The following is a 22,536-nucleotide window of genomic DNA, read 5'->3' on the forward strand; positions in this document are numbered from 1 at the left end:
TTGTCAATCATACTGGTATTGTGTCATTACTCTTACCTAATTAAAATGACAAAATTGCCTGCAAAGTGACAAAACTTAAAGACATACATACTTGAATGAACTGCTCCAAAGATATCACCCAAATTTTTCACAGTTCATATGTGCATATGTAAACAGACATGAGAATTATAGGGAACTAAATTTCAGTGTGTATACATTTTGTATATTTAGTAGCTAACCTGTGCTACTTTTTGTTTGACAGGGTGGTTCTTTAGGAAAGGCTTGGAAAACAGTTCCAATCTTTCCAAAAACAATATAAGGCTTTCCATTGAGCACTTTTTCCTATGTGCAACATCATTGATTTTGGGTTGTTCGACGATCATTTGATATCGGGTCTGTTTGCTCCCATAACACGTTTGCACCCCTCATTCGATCAATTACGGTTATTCTAGACAAATTTTTTGTGTGATCATAATTTAAAGCATGAAAAAAAACTGATTAATTAGTTTTAAATAACCTACCTGCCTGCTAGATAGGGACAATGGCACCTATTTCAGTATTCCCGGGACAAAAAGCAAATCTGCTGTACTAGCTTAATTATGGCAGTTTAACTGCCAAAACATTAATGTTAGTGACATGAACTGATTAAAGATCAATTTCATTAAACTGCTGTTTAAAATCCATATGTTTGTGCATGACTGAAATTTTGAAACAGGTTGTATGATCTAAGGACGTATATCAGATATTAGTTATTCGTCGTATGCATGATCTATTATAAAGCAATTTAAACATTTTATCAAATATTTCAGATTCTTTCTTTTCAAAATTTAATTCTTCTGTGATATACAGGTTGAAATGGTCATGTGTATCTGCAGATATGCTAACAAATATTTTATCATGAACAAATTTTCTATACTCTCTATAATGATGTTTGCATAATGTAACTTTAACAACACTAGAATCATGAAATAGCTACTGAGAAGAATCTGTAGTAGAAACATACAGATCTGTTCCGTTACTTGCACATTCACTGGATTCCAGACTTCTGCGTTTAGCAGGGGGTCTTACATCTTCGCTTAAGAGACGACTGTCCTGTGTCAGCCTTCAGTTGCATCACATTTCCTGCACATGCAATCTTCATCTTCTATGGTATGATGCCCAACTACATATTTATCATACTGGTGATTTGTCCTTTTTCTTGCACACATGAACATAATGCTTTGAATGTTTGGATATGTAGACCTTGCAAGGAACCCATATACCAAACATTGTTATCCTATTACTCATAATAGTAAACTTTTTGTTATAAATTAGGCCGTTAGTTTTCTCCAATGAATTGTTTTATATTTCATGTCGGCATTTTATAGCAGACTATACAGTATGGGTTTTTCTTATTGTTGAAGGACGTACAGTTGCCTATATTTGCTTACATCCACTTCATTTCAACTTTGGTGGATAGTTGTCTCATTGGCAATCATACCATATATAAAATCTCCTTATTTTTATATATGTACATGTATAGTTGAAAAATAAATGAATGGCCACCTATATTTAAACGACCTAAATCAGTTAATTGGTAAATTTTTAATTATTCAAAAATGCTTAATTCCATCTCGTATACTTTCGACATTACTCGTTACCTGTTTGTATGCATAATTTATCGTTCGTATTTTAATCTCCTTTGATTGGTTGAATATCTGTTCACTTCTGGCAAATTTTATATTCCCTTGTCATTTGAATTAGTTTACTGGTCAATTCAACTCAACATGTTTAATTTAAAACACATCTTTATGCTTTGTAGATTTTATAAAGTTTGCATATGTTGTTACAAGTATTGTATTTATTGAATTATAATGAAGATAATGGTCATTTTTCTTATACAACAATCCGTAAGCAGTCCTCTTAAAAAAAGAACAGGGTTATGTAACAATGGCTGGTAAGGTGTAGCCACTTATACTACAGTAAATGTCATTGGATTATCTTCAAAAAACAACGCAAAAATTATCTATGACCAGAAACACAAGGGTGTCAACTTTTGTTTTGATGAAAAAATGTAAACATTTTGACACAGGAAACAAATTCATTTTCAATCTTGTAGACATTGTTCACATTGTCAGGATATCATGCATGATAAGTCATGTGGAAATAATTGTTTAAATATGTTTTCTATACTTACTATTCTATGTTTCAGTTAATTTAATGTTTGAATTTCCTAAAGAATGGGACATCTTTCTGATAAACAATGACAAAAAAATATAGGTGGCGCTGATTATAGGCGTGAACATTTTACATACTATTTGTGTTGACAGATGGACCTTTATTTGTCAAATTGAGGCGTTAACCGTTCAACTGATTGAGTTTATTGCAAATACATGTAGGAAAATACATATGATACGGGTTTAATAAAAAAAAAACCAATTATTTTGAATATATGAACAGTATCAAAACGGTCTAAAACAGAGCAAAAAAGAAAAAACAAGAGTATACACACTGAAATGTCTTGCCTGCTTTACTTGTAGTGATTGAATTTTTGTTATATGAAGGTTTTACTACAAGTATCACATAAACTTAACATTATCAATGACCCATGTAAATGAGGTCAAGGTCAGATAAACCTTGCCAGACAGACATGTACACCTTACAACCATACCATACACCAAATAAAGTTAGTCTATAGTTTAAAGTATCTTACAAACAGACCTATTCACGAAAATTGAACACTGACCAATGAACCATACAAATGAGGTGAAGGTCAGTTGAACCCTGTGAGACAACATGTAAACCATACACTTAACATTGTTGACCTATTGCTTGTAGTATATGAGAGACAAACATAACCATGAAAATCAAACATTGACTAATGAACAATGAAAATGAGGTCCAGGTCAAATGAATCCTGCCAGACAGACATGTACACTTTACAATCATTCCACATACCAAATATATATCTATTACTTATAGTATTTGAGATATATACTTGACCACAAAACTTAACCTTGATCACTGATCCATGAAATGTGGTTGAGGTCAGGTGAACCTTGTCTGACAGACATGTAGATTGCAAGGATTCAAATGTATACTAAAAATTATTAACCTATTGTTCATAATAAGTGAGTATTTCACATGACAAAAAAACTGTACATTTTTTCCAAGCAGTTGCTGAACCATCAAAATGAGGTAAAGGACAATGGACATACAACAGATGGAAACTTCGTAATATAAAGCATCTGCATACAAGGTATTAAGCATCCAGGTCTTCTACCACCTGAAATATAAAGCTTTCAAAAAAAAGTTTACACCACTGCTGCCAATTATTAATCCCAATGGCTCACGTTATGTGACTTTCATGGCAGGCGAGACCAAAAACCAGAAATAAAATTGCCTATATATATATTTTAAAACAAGAGTGCACTATACTGGCCATTGATTTTATGTTGATAGTCCTAAATATAAAGTTTTACTACAAGTACCACATTAACATTTATGATCCAAGAAAATGAGGTCAAGGTCAGATAAACCAAGAAGGAAATACATATACACCTTTAATACAATTATTCCATACACCTAATATAGATGACCTATTGCTTATAGTATAAAAGAAACAGACCAAACCATGGAAATTTTATATTGACCAATGAACCAGAAATGAGTTCAAGGTCAAATGAACCCTGCCAGATAGACATGTACACCTTAAAATCATTCCATGCATCAAATATATTTGACCTATTGCTTATAGTATCTAAGAAACAAAGTTAACCAGGAAAACTGAACATTGACCAATGAACCATGAAAATGAGTTCAAGGTCAGATGATACCTGCCAGACAGACATATACACCTTACAATCATTCCATACACCAAATATAGTTGACCTATTGCTTAAAGTTGAAAAAAAAACAGACAAAAACACAAAAACTTAACATTGAGCAATGAACCATGAAAATGAGGTCAAGGTCAAATAAAACCTGCCAGATTGACATGTACATCGTAAAATACTTCCATACACCAAATATAGTTGACCTATTGCATACAGCATTAGAAAAACAGACCAAAACACAAAATTTTTTACCACTGAACCATGAAAATGAGGTCAAGGTCAGATGACACCTGCCAGTTTGACATGTACACCTAACAATCATTACATACACCAAATATAGTAGACGTATTGGTTATAGTATCTGAAATATGGACTTGACCATGAAAACTTAACCTTGTTCACTGATCCATGCGATGAGGTGAGGTCAACTGAAAACTGTCTGACAGGCATTAGGACCTTGTAAGGTGCGCACATACCAAATATAGTTATCCTATTACTCATAATAAGAGAGAAATTAACATTACAAAAATCTTAACTTTTGACAGACAGAAACTTCCTATCATAAGGCATCTATATACAAAGTATGAAGCATCCAGGTGTTCTATTGAAATATTAAGCTTTTAAGAAGTTAGTTAACGCCACCGCCGCCAGATCACTATCCCTATGTCTAGCTTTCTGCAACAGAAGTCGCAGGCTCGACAATAAACACATAATTTTTTTATACTTTCAAATAAATTTCTATGCTCTGAAATGTTCATAAGAAATGTTTATTTGTTCTGAAAATTAAAAAAAAAATCCTTTTCTCCAGGACAAAAACATGATATTCAGAACTTAGGCATTTATAGTGATCCTTCTGTAAAAATGACCAACATTTGTCTTCCCTCTCAATCAGACTTCATTAAAAGTTCAGTAAAGCTGATGTCCATCCTTACAATTGCCTTTAACTGTTACTCTTCATGACTTTAACATGTCCAAAATCTCAGGCAATGTACAGACAATCATGTAACCTCATCATAAATTTTACATGTCCAAAATCTGAGGACATGGACAGACAATCATGTGATTTGATGTTGATAACATGCTATCCTTAGTAAAGACTCGTACATCTCAGATCTGTCTGCTGCTTTCAATATGTTATATGGTCTAGTGTAGGATATAGAAGACCTTCCAATAACTTTATCATCACCAAGAGCATCGTCAAGTACTTCTCCTTCCAGTTCTTTTATAGCATTTATATGACTTTTGCTCATTTCAAGGGCAGTAAAAATAACCTACAAAAAAATTATGGTCATATATAAACATCACTCAAGTAGGTATCCATGCACTAAACTCTTGAGTAGCAATTACTTCAGGACTGTGAAACACAATATGATATTCTGAAAACTAGAGGCTCTAAAGAGCCTGTGTTGCTCACCTGTATTTACTGATGCTTTGTAAATCATGTAAAATAAGGTTAAAATCATAATTAATAGTATTAGATATAAGTTAATATAATGATATCTAAGATAATAACAAAAAACTGCAAAATTTCTGTAAAATTACTAACTCAGGGGCAACAACCCAACAACGGGTTGTTGGATTCGTCTGAAAATTTCAGGGCAGATAAATCTAAATCTGATGAACATTTTTGCCACCTGTCAGATTTGCTCTAAATGCTTTAGTTTCAGAGATATAAACCAAAAACTGCATTTTACCCCTATGTTCTATTCTTAACCATGTCGGCCATTGGACAAATTTTTTAAACTAGATAACCTAATAATGATTATGGCCCAGTATGGTTAAATTTGTCTCAGTAGTTTCAGAGAAGAAGATTTTTGTAAAAGATTACAAAAATTTATGAAAAATTGTTAAAAATTGACTATAAAGGGCAATAACTCCTAAAGGAGTCGACTGACAATTTTGGTCATTGACGACTTATTTGTAGATCTTACTTTGCTGAACATTATTGCTATTTACAGTTTATCTCTATCAATAATAATATTCAAGATAATAACCAAAAACTGCAAAATTTCCTTAAAATTACCAATTCAGGGGCAGCAACCCAACAACGGGTTGTCAGATTTGTCTGAAAATTTCAATGCAGATAGATCTTGACCTAATAATCAGTTTTACTCTATCCCTATGTCAGATTTACTCTAAATGCTTTGGTTTCAGGTTGCACTTTGTAAATACAGCTGTTTCTCAAACCACGCCTCTTTTGGGGAGATATTTAATATTCATAGGTATGTTAATTTGTTAACGTACTGGTTCCAATTGATGATCTCTGTGTTTCATAGTAAAAGTGTCAGAGTTTTAGCCGCAAAGGGAGTTCCTATGGGAAATTGCATTGTCTGTATTTACAGAATTGCAACCTATATAGGGTTAAAAAATGGAACATACAGAATTTCACAAAATCTGGATTATCTCAGAGATTTTAAAGAATTTAACTCAAATATGAAGTTTTATAAATATTTCATGAAGATTGAGAAAATCCTGGGCCTTAACTATGATGACTCAGCATAAATTCACAGTTTACAGTATGCTTGGTTTACTTAAAGCCCTGAATTCAAAATAAATTCATAATATATGCCTATTTGTAATTTAAATTGTTTAGAAGTGCTTATATTTACTCTTCGCAGTAATTGCAACTCATTGATCCTTCCTAAATATTTTTAGTGGGGTGTTTTTTTCCTGTCGATAACCCAAAAGTAAGCCGTAACGCCTAAATGTGTTTTTTTGTGACCGCGGCATAAAAAAGTACAAGCTAGAATTACAAAAAGACCTCAATAAAACTTACAATAGTGTGTTCTATCCTAAATATGTAGTAAATATTCCACATTGCTAGAAACAGGGAAAAAAATTTGGAATTATGAGGCCCCAGGGGCAAAAAACACAAAAAATGCCTACCCCTGAGTCATAAAACAGATAATTTAACTTGAAAATGCTATGATTTTTTTATTTTAAAGGTATTTTGTAAAGTAAACAATAACTGTGCTAGAAAGTTATGCAAAAATCAGATGTTAGCAGTCATTTCAATCAAACTTTTAGTGAATTTATGCACCAGACTGATATCTTCATAAATACAACTTTTGCAAATATGGCTTTGTTTAAACACTTCTAGTTCATATATTAACTAACTTATGTTAGATATATGGTTAGAGATGATACTGTTGTGACAAGAATTCTAAACTGACCATTTGAGGCAGAAATTGTGAACTTTCATTGACAAATAGGCATACAGTAAGATGTGGACTGGAGACACATGCAGGATTGGATACTTTGTACAGTCTTGAATGTTGGAATGCTTAACTACTAAACAATACATTTATAGTATTCTAAAATGCTTTCAATTTGTTATCAGAATAGTTTCACACAGGTTTTAGACAGTTCATGTCAGAAAACATGCACATAGGGTAAGCTGGCAATAATTAGAGTCTTGTTTTCAAAATCTTTAAAAATTTGAAACAGGGGTAGGGGTATAAAATGTACTGTAAAAGGAAACTTAGAGTATATGCAGTGATTTCTTTAAGGCTATAATTCTGATAAATAAGTATTGTTGTGAGAAAAAGTGTTTTTAGAGAGTTTTCTTTTTGAATAAATGTTTGTATAGGTTGCACTTTGTAAATACAGCTGTTTCTCAAACCACGCCTCTTTTGGGGAGATATTTAATATTCATAGGTATGTTAATTTGTTAACGAACTGGTTCCAATTGATGATCTCTGTGTTTCATCTCATAGAGACATCACTTGGGAATGTAACCAGTATAGAAAAACATGGTAGCGGCTAAATTTTAATTCTTAGGAGGTCCAAAAATGGAGGTAAGGGTAGTATAGAATTTTAGTATAAGTTTAAACTCTTAGAAGTTCAGGGCATATAAATGTTGAAAATATGCCGCACAGCCCTATATTTTGACCTTTGAATAAAATAGTAGTGCATATAAACTTTCCGTTCTGGGATATCATTTTTCACGAAACTTCATAGTAAAAGTGTCACAGTTTTAGCCGCAAAGGGAGTTCCTATGGGAAATTGCATTGTCTGTATTTACAGAATTGCAACCTTCAGAGATATGTCAAAATCTACATTTTACCCCTATGTTCTATTTTTAGCCATGGCGGCCATCTTGGTTGGTTGGCAGGGTCATCGGACACATTTTTTAAACTAGATACCCTAATGATGATTGCGGCCAAGTTTGGTTAAATTTGGCCCAGTGGTTTCAGAGGAGAAGATTTTTGTAAAAGCTAACGACGTCGACCTTTGGGCCAGGTGAGCTTAAAATGTAACATAATATTCTTACTTTGGAAAAGAGAACATTTATAGTTGATTATTACCATCAACATAGATGTCAAAGGGAGATAATAGTCTCTTTTAATTCCTATGGACAAAAAGGGGGGGGGGGGGGGAAAGTTTGTCTTAAAAAAAAAAGGCAATGTCTAGTTTTGGTCATTTGGAGGAAAAGATTAGAGAATATCAGAAAAAATTGGAGATATATATACTGTAAATTCAGAAATTATTGCGAGGATTTTATTAATGCGAATAATGAGATTGGGTGAGAATCGCAATAATAAGAACTCACTTTCTGATATCTGATACATGTACATACATCTGCTTGTAGCTATTCCTGAAATCACAATAATTAATATTGCATTTTTGTCCATTCTTTAAAAATCGAAATTATAAATGCACGCAATCATTTCTGAATTTACAGTAATCAATTACATTTAATTTTTAATATGTATTTGACATGAGATTTTGAATGCAATTAAAAATGGAAAAAATTGAATTTGAGATTTATTCTTTAAATTCATATTTTCAGTGATAACCAAAGAGAATTAAAATAAAATGCTTCGCTGAGCGCAGCTGGATTCAACCGCAGAGGTCCAACCCTGAACAGTTGGGGCAAAAATGGACACAATATTCGCGCTTGATACCGGTCTGAATTTGGATTGTAATTAAATATTTGACACATAATAGGTTTCTGACACCGAATAACTGTAGTCAAAGAACTTAGAATTGGTTATACGATTTGAATTTATATTTTTTGTGCAATACACTATGCTGTTGCGAAATTGACCCCCCCCCCCCACCAATTAAAAAAGAGAAAATTGTTTTACCCCCCCCCCCCCTTTTTTTTGCAAAAAGAAATAATATTTGAAGAAATTTTCTTTTTTATTTCTGAAATTTTGAAAACTTGTATTCATAAACACTGCAATGCTACAATATTGCATACAAATTTTCATTTTATTTACAATTGCAGCTTCTACACATCCAGTGTGCTTTTGGGAGCATGTTTTAGTCTAACGCATTTTTAGTGGAACCACTCTAAGCAGCCATCACAAACGAGTGATGCAGCAATGTGCACATTGGTTTTGCAGAATTAACAGTTCCCGCTGCAATATCCACTTTTGAAGCTATAGCACCTTTCAATGTCTGCCATATGATAAATATTTTTTTATTCTTGAAATGTTTTTCGCCTTTGACACTACTTAACTATAGTATTATCTTGAAAAACATTAAACAATTATTAATACTTAAAAAAAATTTAAACATTATTTGTTGAATAATAATAATAATAATAATAATTATAAAAATAATAATAATAATATTATTATTATTATCAAGTATATAGAAGAATTAAGCTACAAAACTACAGTAGGTTGAAAGTTTAATAAATCTAACTTAATGTAACATAACGCAATGTAACCGTAGAAAGAAATGTTATTGTTACGTACGTAATAAATCGGTTCCTTACCCAACAAATCATTCCGGCAATTAGTGTCCAACGTAACAATACCTTTTTTTATTATTGTTACATTTCAAAGTAATCGTAGCCAGTGTCATTTCAGTTTTCGGTAAACAGGAAGGTAATGAGAAATGAATCTCAAAATGGAAGCTTCATATTGTTAATCAATTAAATACAAAAAAGCTTTTATTTTAAAACAGATAACTTGGCAAACAATTTCAAAAATTCATATCATAATGAACATATGTGATAAGGTTAAAGTTGATCACAATTTCATGGTTAACTACCTACAAATGTATATAACCAAACAATTTAACCTGAGAATGTAAGGATTTCAAACTACATGTATCACATTTCCATGTTCAATGAACCATAAAATCATGTCAAAACCATAATTTAGCATATAATTTCAAAGTTATAAGTTGATGTGACCACAACTTCATGGTAAACTACCTTTTAAACCAAAATCTTTAACCTGATACAGGACAGATATACTCATGACAGAGAAAGAGAGAGATGAAGGAAGGACACACAGTGCTCAGTACTAGTTTCTCAGGTTTGAGGAAAAACCTTATTTTCATCTTCGCTAGCCAAGGGTTACGATCCAGTCCCCTCCTCTCCACCCTTGGCAGATTAAGCCAACATTTGTGATTACAATGCTGCGCCATCTACCAGTAGATAGAAGTCACGCCCATTTTGACTACATCATTCTTGACCAATGGCAGCGCTTGAACTCTCTTCAGTGTATAATCATGATAATGGTGTAAAAATGGTTGTATGTAGTGTTTACAAATTTTGTGATGTATATACGTTGACATTCTAACATTTGCTCAGGAAAAACATACCCAGAAACACTAATTAGTTGATTAAGAACTTTAAAATTGTCACTACATATCGTCCTATGTTTTGGGGGTAAAGACTTGTAAAATCTGCACGTGCCAATTGTTTATTTACATTTTCCACATTTACACATGATCATCTTAAAGGCGCTTTTTGATTGGATGCAGCCAGTTACAACTGCGACCAATAGAAATCATTACCTCGTGGATCCGAAATTCTATCTAAATCCGCCGAGGGTGGATAGGATGGAACTGGATCGTAACCCTTGGCTAGCGAAGAGGATTGATATTTGATTACTTGGTTTTGTCTGCATACAAGCCAATAGAAAAATGATACATCTTTGAAGATTTAAATTTGTTGTTTACCCATTACATTGAAATCCACAAAAAATTGGTATCTCACCCAAGGATCCGGAAATTTTTCCAGACAATTTCGGTCATTTTGAGATGTTTGAAAAGTTGGTGCCCCTTTTCAAATTGTCGATATTAACTTGAATATATTCATAGCATCAACGAACATGACGAAATTGTATTGCTGTTTCATCGCATTTACTAAGTAAATGTCTTACCATTACCATGAAGGACAGTTTAGGGAAGGCAACAGTCTAAAATTGAAATGATTTTCATGACTCAAAATGGTTAATTTCTCAGACATTGCATAAGTTTCTTTCGATTTGACAAAAGATAAACCGGAAGTTTGCAATATTTTAAAGTACGAATAATTTCGGATTCATTTCAGGGATTTGTTTTGTTTATCAAATTGACAGGAAATCACCGGCTTTTTATGGCTTTTTTATTTTATTACCTTTAAAAGTGTTTGAATATAACAGATAATAGTTGCACTCGTTTAATTTAGCATGAAATCAATTTTCATTTTACGATTAAATATTAAATTTGCTGAAGACAATTTCACGCATGCGTATTACATAGTAAATAAAGCACATGTGTTACTCATGCATGATGAAAAAATACTTTTTTCTACGTAAATTTAGATTTAATTTTTAAATCAGAATTGACGAATGTCTTTGATGAAAAGTAAATAAATAATGAATACACTTGTCAGGGAAGTTTAATGTTTTAAAGATATTATTCTGAGCTTGTGATCACTGTCAGGTGTGAATTAAAACCACAGGTAAAAAGTGATTAGCGATAATTAGCCAATGTTTCCCGGAGGCATTGATATAGATATTAGGAGGGCCCTCAGGATTATAAAACTACTGTAGTGGCAGTTTTATTACAGGAAAGGGATTATAAACAAAAAAAAGTGATCACAAGTGCAAAATGGCGATTAAGAAATCCGATTTCAAACATTGACAATGAATGACCGAAATTACTTCTGTAAAAAAATAAAATTTGTCCTAAATCCCAATTACTCGTTTAGGACAACTAGTTTCATCTTAGGACATGACTGGCAAATATGACCGTTTCCGGACCCTTGATCTCACCAATAATAATGAGTCTACAGTAATCTATTGTCGCTTCAGTTTTATCATTACCTGTGTCCCTACACACATTGCTCCAAAAACTAAAATGCTTTCATCTTCTTCATCTCCAGTTTTCTCAAAACATGAATCTTGTATTTCAAGCAACAGATTTCCTCCATGTTGTCCAATTATATCATATGGATACAGATGTTCTATTTTAAAGTCATGAGGACTTGGTAATGCAACTTTCCTTTGTTTTACCTAAAACAAAAACCATTATTGATTATTATAAATTACATTATATATATTATATATATACATCAATTATATAAATTTGTGAAACTGGAAATATGTAACTTTTTAATCTTTATAGCAAAAATGCAGGTTTGAACATTAATGCTTTGATTTAATTTGTTATACTCTGCTTTTCTTAAACAAAAGTGAAGTTTATACATAAATAGTATATAACAAATTATCAACAACAGTGTGCATGCTGAAATGTCTCACCTGCTTTACTAACTTATCATGATTGAATTTATGTTGAAAGTTTGTAATATAAAGTATCAGATAAACTTAACATTATCAATGATCCATGTTAATGAGGTCAAGTTCAGATGAACAGTTGGACATGTACACCTTATAATTATTCCATATACCAAATATAGTTGATCTATTCCTTATAGTATCTGAGATACGAACCATGAAACCTTAATCGTGATCACTGATCCATGAAATCAGGTCGAGGTCACTTTAACCCTGTCTGATGGACATGTAGACCTTGCAAAGATCCCATATACAAAATATAGTTATTTTATTACCTATAATAAGTGAGTATTTCACATGACAAATTAAAACTAAACATTTCTATCAAGCAGTGGCTTAACTATGAAAATGAGGTCAAGGACAATGGACATTGGTTCATGTCTGTCATATTTGTTTTTCGGAAATTGTTTTGTTATAAATTAGGCCGTTTGTTTTCTCCTTTGCATTGTTTCACATTTTTCTTGTCGGGGCCTTTTATAGCCGACTTTGGTATTGGTTTTTCTCATATTTCAAGGCTGTACCGTGGCCTTTACCGGTAATTGCTTACTACCACTTCATGTTAACTTTGGAGGATATTTATCACATTGGCAATCATACTACATCTCCTCATTTTTATATATGTCAGACGGAAACTTTGTAACAGAAGGTATCTGTATACAAGGTATGACACATCCAGGTTTTCTACCTTCTGAAATATAAAGCTTTATACAAATAGTTTATGCCTCCACCACTACATACGGTAGTAATCCCTATGTATCGCATTCTTTGACTTTCGTCGTAGTCGTGACAAAATATTAGACAGTACAACAGACCACATCAATCAATAATACCCTACTCCTCCTTAAAAAAAGATAACATGTACAAATAAAGAAAAAAAGAAAACAAAATTTAACAAACAACATTTAGTCCAGATGGTCTGACTTGGTACAGACACAACATGTGGTGGGGTAGTAATGTGAAAAGATACATACGACTTTTGTTTTCACAAATGGACAATGTACGACTTGGGGCCAAATTGGCCCTGAAATTAAATAGATTTCAAAGTATCTGAGATATTCAGAACTAAGTGCCAATCTGCACAGAATTTGAAAATATTGACTAATCTTAATAATTTTTTCAACAGTTATATACAATTTAAATTTCTACTTCAAAGAATTCAATGGAGGTGGTGCATTTCTTCTGTTGTTGAGTATATTTTAAATCATGATGAAATATCTTGAAAATAAAAGGCAAGGTATGGCATAATTGCACGATAGGGTAAAAATTACACTGACCACAACGAGACAAAATGTTTTTTAAGATACTGTGCCAAAAATTGTATTTTTCAGATAAAAAGGAGATCCTCTTTGCCCCCACCTGAATCCGGAAATGCTGTTTTTGTATGTTACCATCAGCAACATTGTATTAATTTACTACATACCCCTCCTACTAACATCACTGTTTTCATGTTACCATCGGTAATATTGTATTAATTTACTACATACCCCTCCTACTAACATCACTGTTTTCATGTTACCATCAGTAATATTGTATTAATTTACTACATACCCCTCCTACTAACACCACTGTTTTCATGTTACCATCGGTAATATTGTATTAATTTACTACATACCCCTCCTACTAACACCACTGTTTTCATGTTACCATCGTTAATATTGTATTAATTTACTACATACCCCTCCTACTAACACCACTGTTTTCATGTTACCATCAGTAATATTGTATTAATTTACTACATACCCCTCCTACTAACACCACTGTTTTCATGTTACCATCGGTAACATTGTATTAATTTACTACATACCCCTCCTACTAACACCACTGTTTTCATGTTACCATCAGTAACATTGTATTAACTTACTACATACCCCTCCTACTAACATCACTGTTTTCATGTTACCATCGGTAATATTGTATTAATTTACTACATACCCCTCCTACTAACATCACTGTTTTCATGTTACCATCGGTAATATTGTATTAATTTACTACATACCTCTCCTACTAACATCACTGTTTTCATGTTACCATCGGTAATATTGTATTAATTTACTACATACCCCTCCTACTAACACCACTGTTTTCATGTTACCATCGGTAATATTGTATTAATTTACTACATACCCCTCCTACTAACATCACTGTTTTCATGTTACCATCGGTAATATTGTATTAATTTACTACATACCACTCCTACTAACATCACTGTTTTCATGTTACCATCGGTAACATTGTATTAATTTACTACATACCCCTCCTACTAACACCACTGTTTTCATGTTACCATCGGTAACATTGTATTAACTTACTACATACCCCTCCTACTAACATCACTGTTCTCATGTTACCATCGGTAACATTGTATTAATTTACTACATACCCCTCCTACTAACACCACTGTTTTCATGTTACCATCGGTAACATTGTATTAATTTACTACATACCCCTCCTACTAACACCACTGTTTTCATGTTACCATCGGTAACATTGTATTAATTTACTACAAACCTCTCCTACTAACACCACTGTTTTCATGTTACCATCGGTAATATTGTATTAATTTACTACATTCCCCTCCTACTAACATCACTGTTTTCATGTTACCATCGGTAATATTGTATTAATTTACTACATACCCCTCCTACCAACAACACTGTTTTCATGTTACCATCGGTAATATTGTATAAATTTACTACATACCCCTCCTACTAATATTGTATTAATTTACTACATACCCCTCCTACCAACAACACTGTTTTCATGTTACCATCGGTAATATTGTATTAATTTACTACATACCCCTCCTACCAACAACACTGTTTTCATGTTACCATCGGTAATATTGTATTAATTTACTACATACCCCTCCTACTAACATCACTGTTTTCATGTTACCATCAGTAATATTGTATTAATTTACTACATACCACTCCTACTAACATCACTGTTTTCATGTTACCATCGGTAATATTGTATTAATTTACTACATACCCCTCCTACTAACATCACTGTTTTCATGTTACCATCGGTAATATTGTATTAATTTACTACATACCTCTCCTACTAACATCACTGTTTTCATGTTACCATCGATAATATTGTATTAATTTACTACATACCCCTCCTACTAACATCACTGTTTTCATTTTACCATCGGTAATATTGTAATTATTTACTACATACCCCTCCTACCAACAACACTGTTTTCACGTTTAGTTCAGTTATCTCATCTATGCAACACCTTAAATATGGTTGAGAAGTAATAACAGACTTTCCAATCTTCATACTTTTCTTTTTTGATTCTCCATCCCTGAATATAAGATATTTTGGTACTTGTTTTAATAATCAAAAGAATTTTTCACTACTGCATTTTTTCTTACCTTATTCATTGTAGACATGGTGGTTGAATGGTCTAGGTAGTAATTTACAGTAATCACAAGACTGTCAATTCTACTGTTGTGTGTTCCAATCACACTTATGGCATTTTCTACTTCTATCTTAATTGAAAAGGATGACCAGTTTTCCTGTTGTTCTCTCCATGTACTCCTGCTTCCTCCACCAACAAAAAGTGAACACCATAAAGTAGCCAATGTCAATTAAAAACGTGGTAATTAACACCAACCAAGAGATCAATATTATATATAACATGTCCAAATAAAATTATCAAAGATACCAGGCTTAAATTTTGTATGACAGACACACCCTTCATCTAAAAAAAAACTCATTGGTGATGCTTGAATCAAAAAAGTTTAAAGGACGAAATAGAATTGAACAGACCTAAAACTATTCTTCTTAACTTTAAAATGAGAAAAGTTGGAAAGTTTTGAAAATGCAAAATCCCTTTGTCATGTTTGTTGTGAAAATTATATTTTTCATGATTAATTTCTTTGATGAAATCCAATTTTTACATATTTAGGGAATTAAAAATAATGCTATATCAGAAAGAAGTAAGTTTTTCAGAGTGATTTAAAGATGTGTTACTCAAAGAATTCATCTGAGAAGAACAGCATTATATCAGTGTAATGACTGTTTGATAGATTGCTGCTTAAAAGGAAGCTACCCCGTTACGGAACCAAGAGTTCATAGTGGCAAAGTTGAAGTTATCCCAGACCATTTCAAAAGTTTTAGGGACACCATGATGATTGGTTGATCAGGGATATATATAACAATTATCACAGCCACTACCTTATTGTTATTGATTGGAACTTGATGCATGATGATTATGGAATGATACTTATCAACAAATTTGTACTTACTTTGAGTAACACAATGATTGCCATAAGTAAAGGGGGATCAGCTTACCGCTAAAGCACCCAAGATCCACCCAAGTTTTTGGTGACAATGGCAGAGTTTGGGCCGGGGAGGGGCTACATATATGGTTAACACATGGACTTTTCACAAGTCCCACTCATAAGGTTGACTTGTTGACAGGCCACCTATTCAAAGTTTTGGCTATCTGGGTGGGGTTTGTTTTGCTAAGTCTTTAGTTTTATATGTAGTGGTTTGTAGACTCAAAATGTTGTTGGTCTTTTTGTAGTTTTTACATTAATTTTTTTTAAATTAATAGTGACAGCATAGATTTAAATCTAAGCACATCTCCTGTTGTTCTAAATGGTTTTTTTCTGGTTTTAGCGTGTTAAAGGGCTGATGTCCAATTGATATATAGTCCATGTCTCTTTGTATCTGATCTACAGGCCAATAAACATAAAGCAAGTTAATTAATAGTTCTCTACAGGATATAATGCAATATTCTATTTATAAAAGACCAATGTATATAATATGGACGATAAAATCACCTCATTTTTTACCCAAAGATATACCTTATTAAACTTTCATAAGTAGGAAGAATATGCTAGACACACAGGTCAAATTCTGTAAAATGGACCTAGAAGTTTTGAATATTTTAAGATCTGCATCAAAACCCTCTTAATAAACAACAATGAATATTTGTATGATGATTTACAATCTAAAAATCTATCTTTACATGCTGGTTTTCAAGTTAATCTGTAAATCATAACATGCATAAAGAAAATCTTTCACAATTTATTATACACTTTTAAAAAATACATGAAAAAATTAATTTCATTTGACTGTTTTTTAGGCTCTCATTTATATTTTTATAGATAAAAAAAGTGTTTGTGGGGGGCATATTAATAACATTGTGTACATGGCCAAAAAAAAAAAAAAATAGGGTATTTCAATTTACAATGATTTATGGTTATCTTTTTTACTTGTAGAAGTCAAAATTTGAAATATTTGTTGAGAGGAAAATAAACATGATACGCTCGTCGTCTTGTGTGTGAATTTTTATGCAATAAGCATGAACAGTTTCTGACATACGGCATGACATGCGAAAACCCCCTTTTTTTTTTACAAAAAACTCAACATCTCTAAAATAAAATTTTGAATCAAAACCAAAAAGTATAGAGATCTTTAGATTAATATAACTAAGAAGTGTGTAAAATTTTAAGCAATAATCATAAATCGTTTTTGAGATACGGCGCGACATGTGAAAACCCCCCCTTTTTAAAAAAAAAAAATCAATATCTCAAAAGTAAAATTTTGAATCAAAACCAAAAAGTATACAGATCTTTAGATTTATATAACTAAGAAGTGTGTAAAATTTTAAGCAATAATCATAAATCCTTTATGAGATACGGCGCGACATGTAAAAAACCCCTCCCCTTTTTTTACAAAATACTCAATAACTCAAAAATAAAATTTTGAATCATCACCAAAAAGTATACAGATCTTAAGGTTAATGTAACTAAGAAGTGTGTAAAGTTTTAAGCAATAATCATAAACTGTTTTTGAGATACGGCGTGACATGTGAAAAAAACCCTCCCCCTTTTTTAACAAAATACTCAATATCTCTAAAATAAAATTTTGAATCAGACAGACGGACGGACAGACGGACAGACCCCGGACATTTGTATAACATAATACGTCCCGTCAAAAATTTTACGGGCGTATAAAAAGGTATCAAATCTCATCTGACTTGTAGTCTTGTAGAAGTCTGGCTTTTTATTAATGATGGGAGGTAACTCATGACATTAAATATTCAGACTTCATAAGTCAGTAAATTCTGACTTGTTTCTGTCAGAGCTTAGACTGCATGAAATGCATGTACATTAATTTGTACGTGACAAATCTTCTTTTATTCATACGTACATTAAGTTCAATCCACACATAACAAAAAAGTCCCTAAATAGCTGTCTGCATACCACATCATTTGAAGTTCCTTTCCGGTTTTCAAGCATAAAATAGATTAATTTTTCACCAAATCCATAGATTCCATTCCATTTAATAGCTTCAAACATACTGCAAGAAAGCATACACAATAAAATATTATAACAGTATAAGATAAGTTAACAGAACAATAGCTCTTAAATTAGTATTTCTTAAAATCAATTATACAGCAAGTGTACAGTAAAACCAAGGTGCACTTCTGGAATAGAATAATTAAGATGTATGGTGTTTAAGAAATTCCACTGTAACTAAATATATACGTCATTGGAGCATTTTAAGACTAAGTAGATTTTATTATTTTGTTTTTATTTGCTATACCATTTATATGAACCCCATCTTCAAATTTTCTTTATTTTTGCAGCAAAAAGTCTTCCAATTTCCACAATGTCATATTATATATATATATATAACAGAACTAAAATTACACATTTGACATATAATTTTCTAGCTGTGGAACCGTAGCTGTTAGGTCCTTATGGTATTTTTTGACAATGTCTTCAAATTATAAAAAAAAAATCATAAGGAACCAAGAGCTAGCCTTCAGTTCCCCAGCTAATAATTTTGAAGTTGGATGCAGACCAAGCTTTTCGCAAACTAATGCAAAGTTAATGCTGTGTGCACATTTTCATACATGTACATATACGTAAATCTAATACACATTATCGCTATTCATTCCATTCCGGGTAAGTTCTAAAATTACACAACTTTTTCATCCAGTTGAAGCTATCTGGGGCCCTGTTGAAACAATGTATCATGCATAATACTTTTTAAAGAGACCTGTTTAAACCATAGTAAACACTTCAAACAAAATATTTTTTTTACTTTAATTTGAGTTTCAAAAAGTGGATCATAATTTCAAAGTTTCAAAGTGTTCGCTTTCTAAATTTTTTCCTCCCTCAGCTTGTTACTGATGACCTTTGTTTTGGCACCGGATGACCCAAACAGAAAGTTGTCTAAGTGACTGTTTTTTCTGGATTTGACCAAATAGCGATAAGGTGTATTCAAGTTTTTGTGTTTTCTATATTTACATATAACATGTATAACCTGTCTAAATGATAATTTCTAATGTCTACTCTAGTTTACCTTGTGTTTGTTTCGTTGTTAGTAAACAGGAGGGTAACAGATGTCACGTTTACTCTTTATGTGCACTTGAAAGTTAATACTACAGTGTGTTTGTTATGTATGTCTTACTAGTAGTCTGTTGTTATTTATGTATTATTGTCATTTTGTTTATTTTCTTTGGTTACATCTTCTGACATCAGACTCGAACTTCTCTTGAACTGAATTTTTATGTGCGTATTGTTATGCGTTTACTTTTCTACATTGGCTAGAGGTATAGGGGGAGGGTTGAGATCTCATAAACATGTTTAACCCCGCCGCATTTTTGCGCCTGTCCCAAGTCAGGAGCCTCTAGCCTTTGTTAGTCTTGTATTATTTTTAATTTTAGTTTCTTGTGTACAATTTGGAGTTTAGTATGGCGTTCATTATCACTGAACTAGTATATATATTTGTTTAGGGGCCAGCTGAAGGACGCCTCCGGGTGTGGGAATTTCTCGCTGCATTGAAGACCTGTTGGTGGCCTTCTGCTGTTGTCTGTTCTGTGGTCGGGTTGTTGTCTCTTTGACACATTCCCCATTTCCATTCTCAATTTTATGTAGACATGATAGATGCACATGTTAAAAGATAAAAATTTCTGAAATATTCAAAAAGAGTTAATTTCATTACCCTCTTAGAAAGTTTTCCTCTCTTGAAATATCATCTGCAAAGAGATGTCTAACCGTCTCAAAAGTAGCCTCTTTTGCTTTCGCAAGTGACAATTTTATATTGTTTACATCCTCCTTAAACCGTGTTACCCGGTCTGTACTTTGATCAACAGGTTCTTGGTATTCGCTTGCGTCAAAATCTAAAAAATAATCCAATACTCTAGCGAGAGGTTGAATTTTAGAGGAATGCGTTGTAATTTTTGAATCATAACATAATGTTTTATTCAGAAGAAACTCCAAGTCACTGACATGTTCTTTTTCGTAAAAAAGTCCAAGTAAGTCAAGCTCAGTTTCTTTCCAACAATATGTTTGGGGTATAATTTCTTCAACTAGCTTCCCTGTCTTTCTTTTCTTGTAGCATGGCGAGGATGCATCTACGAACATGATTTGAATGGCAATATTTATACGTGTCGTAAAAACTTTTCGACTGTCATCAATTTGGGGACACTACTGGAAGGGAAAGGAAACGAATATCATGTTTATCGTTACACTCGCACAACAAAACTAGATATTTTTTCAAAACATGAACTAGATGACAAAAAGGTAATGCAATATTATCAAAATATCATTTAATCGAAGCAACAGTTGTGTCGTCATGTGTGAGAACCAGACGAAAACGTATTGTAAAGATGTAAAAGGAGAAGAGTTGTGGTAGAAAGGAGGAGACGGTGGGAGAGAGGAGAAGAGGGGTGGAGAAAGGAGGAGAGACAATTTACTCCTTTTCAGGTCACTTTTTGGTCATTGCCCTCTGCGCACTAAACACGGCCTTCGAGTTTGCAAATGCCCAAGGACGTTGGCATCAAAGTCTGTTGATTCTTTACTAGGCAAAATCAGAGTATTATTCATAGACGAGGGCCGATCAGGAGAGTGGAATCCTATGCTTCTTACGGGTATCCCGGCTGCCTCACATTTGTTAAAAAAACATTTGCAGGTCATAAATCAGGAGCAGGCTAACGCCAACATTTCTGTAAAACAAGCTACTCCATTAATGTTTAGTAAGTTAGGAAGGTTATGCAGACATTTATCATATCGAGTTTCAGTAGAGGTAGATCCTATTTCGAAATTTCTTTATGCAAGAGACCTAGCTTATTTTTCAATTTTATGTCATTCTGGTAGCAGATAGAGGGGGCGACCTTGGTTTATTGACTGCAGACAGATGTTTTCAAATACCCGACTCGGAGGGGATTTTTGTGTCGCAAACGGCTGGAAAAGTTGCCACTTTAGATAATCCAAGAAATTTCATAGTCCTTCCTTCAAAGGACTCTGATATTTGTCCGGTCAATAACTTTAAAAAAAAATACACCACCAACGCTAAGGAGTTAAGCATTACTCATACTGAAGGGTATGTTTTCCGTATACGAGATAAAGGGTCACGCAAAAGTGTAAATGAACCCAGTGGCGGATCCAGAGGGGGGGTTCCGGGAGTTAGAACCCCCCCCCCCCCATTTTTTCGGACGATCAATGCATTTGAATGGGGACATATAGTTGGAACCCCCCCCCCCCCCCCTTTTATCCTGGGTTGGGAACCCCCCTTTTTAAAATAGCTGGATCCGCCCCTGGAACCGGTTACTTCATCTTGCATGACAGAGAGACTTAAATTGCATTTAAATGTGTTGAAATTATACGAAGGGGAAACTTCCCACAGCAGTAGAAGAGGATGTGCAATTACATTACGTATGCTAGGGGTTAATGATAAAGGAACTAATCAACATGTAGGGTGGGGCAAAAAAAAAAAAATGGTTGATCATTATGCCAATGTAGGGAAATTGATAAGTCCTACAGGGCCGGGTTCAATTTTGTCGCAGGCTGCGGAAAATTTGGATAAGGGAAGTTCTTCTTTTGATAAAGTTGCAAATCAATATACTGGTTTGAGCAAATTAAAAAGTTTCAGTTTCAATTAATTATGTTTGTGTTGAATACAATTAGGGTAATATAGCCATGCATGTTCTGACATGGAACATACTTCTTTTTTACAAGTATTGAATATGTTTTATGATGGGTATAGTTGTATAATAATGAAGTTGGAACATTAAATAAGGTTTTGTATTTAGTTAGTCAGTTATGTAATATCAGTTCACTGAGGCCCGTTTATACATCGTTGGTTTGTTGAATCCAATATCTTATATATGAGAGGAACCGTTGTGATCTTGTAATATTCCACTATTCCAAGTCTTCCCTTCGGTACCTCGAATGTATAAGATAGCA

At 33.0% G+C, this 22,536-nt stretch overlaps 1 protein-coding gene across 5 annotated transcripts; it reads right to left on the bottom strand.

Annotated features, from left to right (window-relative positions):
* Positions 1 to 1,734: 1,734 nt before the first annotated feature.
* LOC127719632 (uncharacterized) lies at positions 1,735 to 20,899 on the bottom strand. Of its 5 annotated transcripts, none has more exons than XR_007990436.1 (6): positions 20,294 to 20,897; positions 18,491 to 18,640; positions 15,503 to 15,629; positions 15,055 to 15,374; positions 11,849 to 12,037; positions 1,735 to 5,065 (listed from the first exon to the last, which is right to left on the bottom strand). XR_007990436.1 is itself a non-coding variant. In XM_052225853.1 (5 exons), exons 1-5 carry the CDS (start codon positions 20,713 to 20,715, stop codon positions 4,850 to 4,852), a joined length of 1,104 nt encoding a protein of 367 aa, XP_052081813.1. In that variant the 5' UTR covers positions 20,716 to 20,888; the 3' UTR covers positions 1,735 to 4,849. The 5 variants fall into 5 exon arrangements, 2 of the variants coding, with proteins under 2 accessions (XP_052081813.1, XP_052081814.1); XR_007990437.1 differs by having other exon boundaries at positions 15,119 to 15,374; positions 20,294 to 20,895; XM_052225853.1 differs by lacking the exon at positions 15,055 to 15,374 and having other exon boundaries at positions 20,294 to 20,888.
* Positions 20,900 to 22,536: the final 1,637 nt, after the last annotated feature.

The sequence above is a fragment of the Mytilus californianus genome, unplaced genomic scaffold (assembly GCF_021869535.1).
Source record: "Mytilus californianus isolate M0D057914Y unplaced genomic scaffold, xbMytCali1.0.p SCAF_11, whole genome shotgun sequence".
NCBI classification, from domain to species: Eukaryota; Metazoa; Mollusca; class Bivalvia; order Mytilida; family Mytilidae; genus Mytilus; species Mytilus californianus.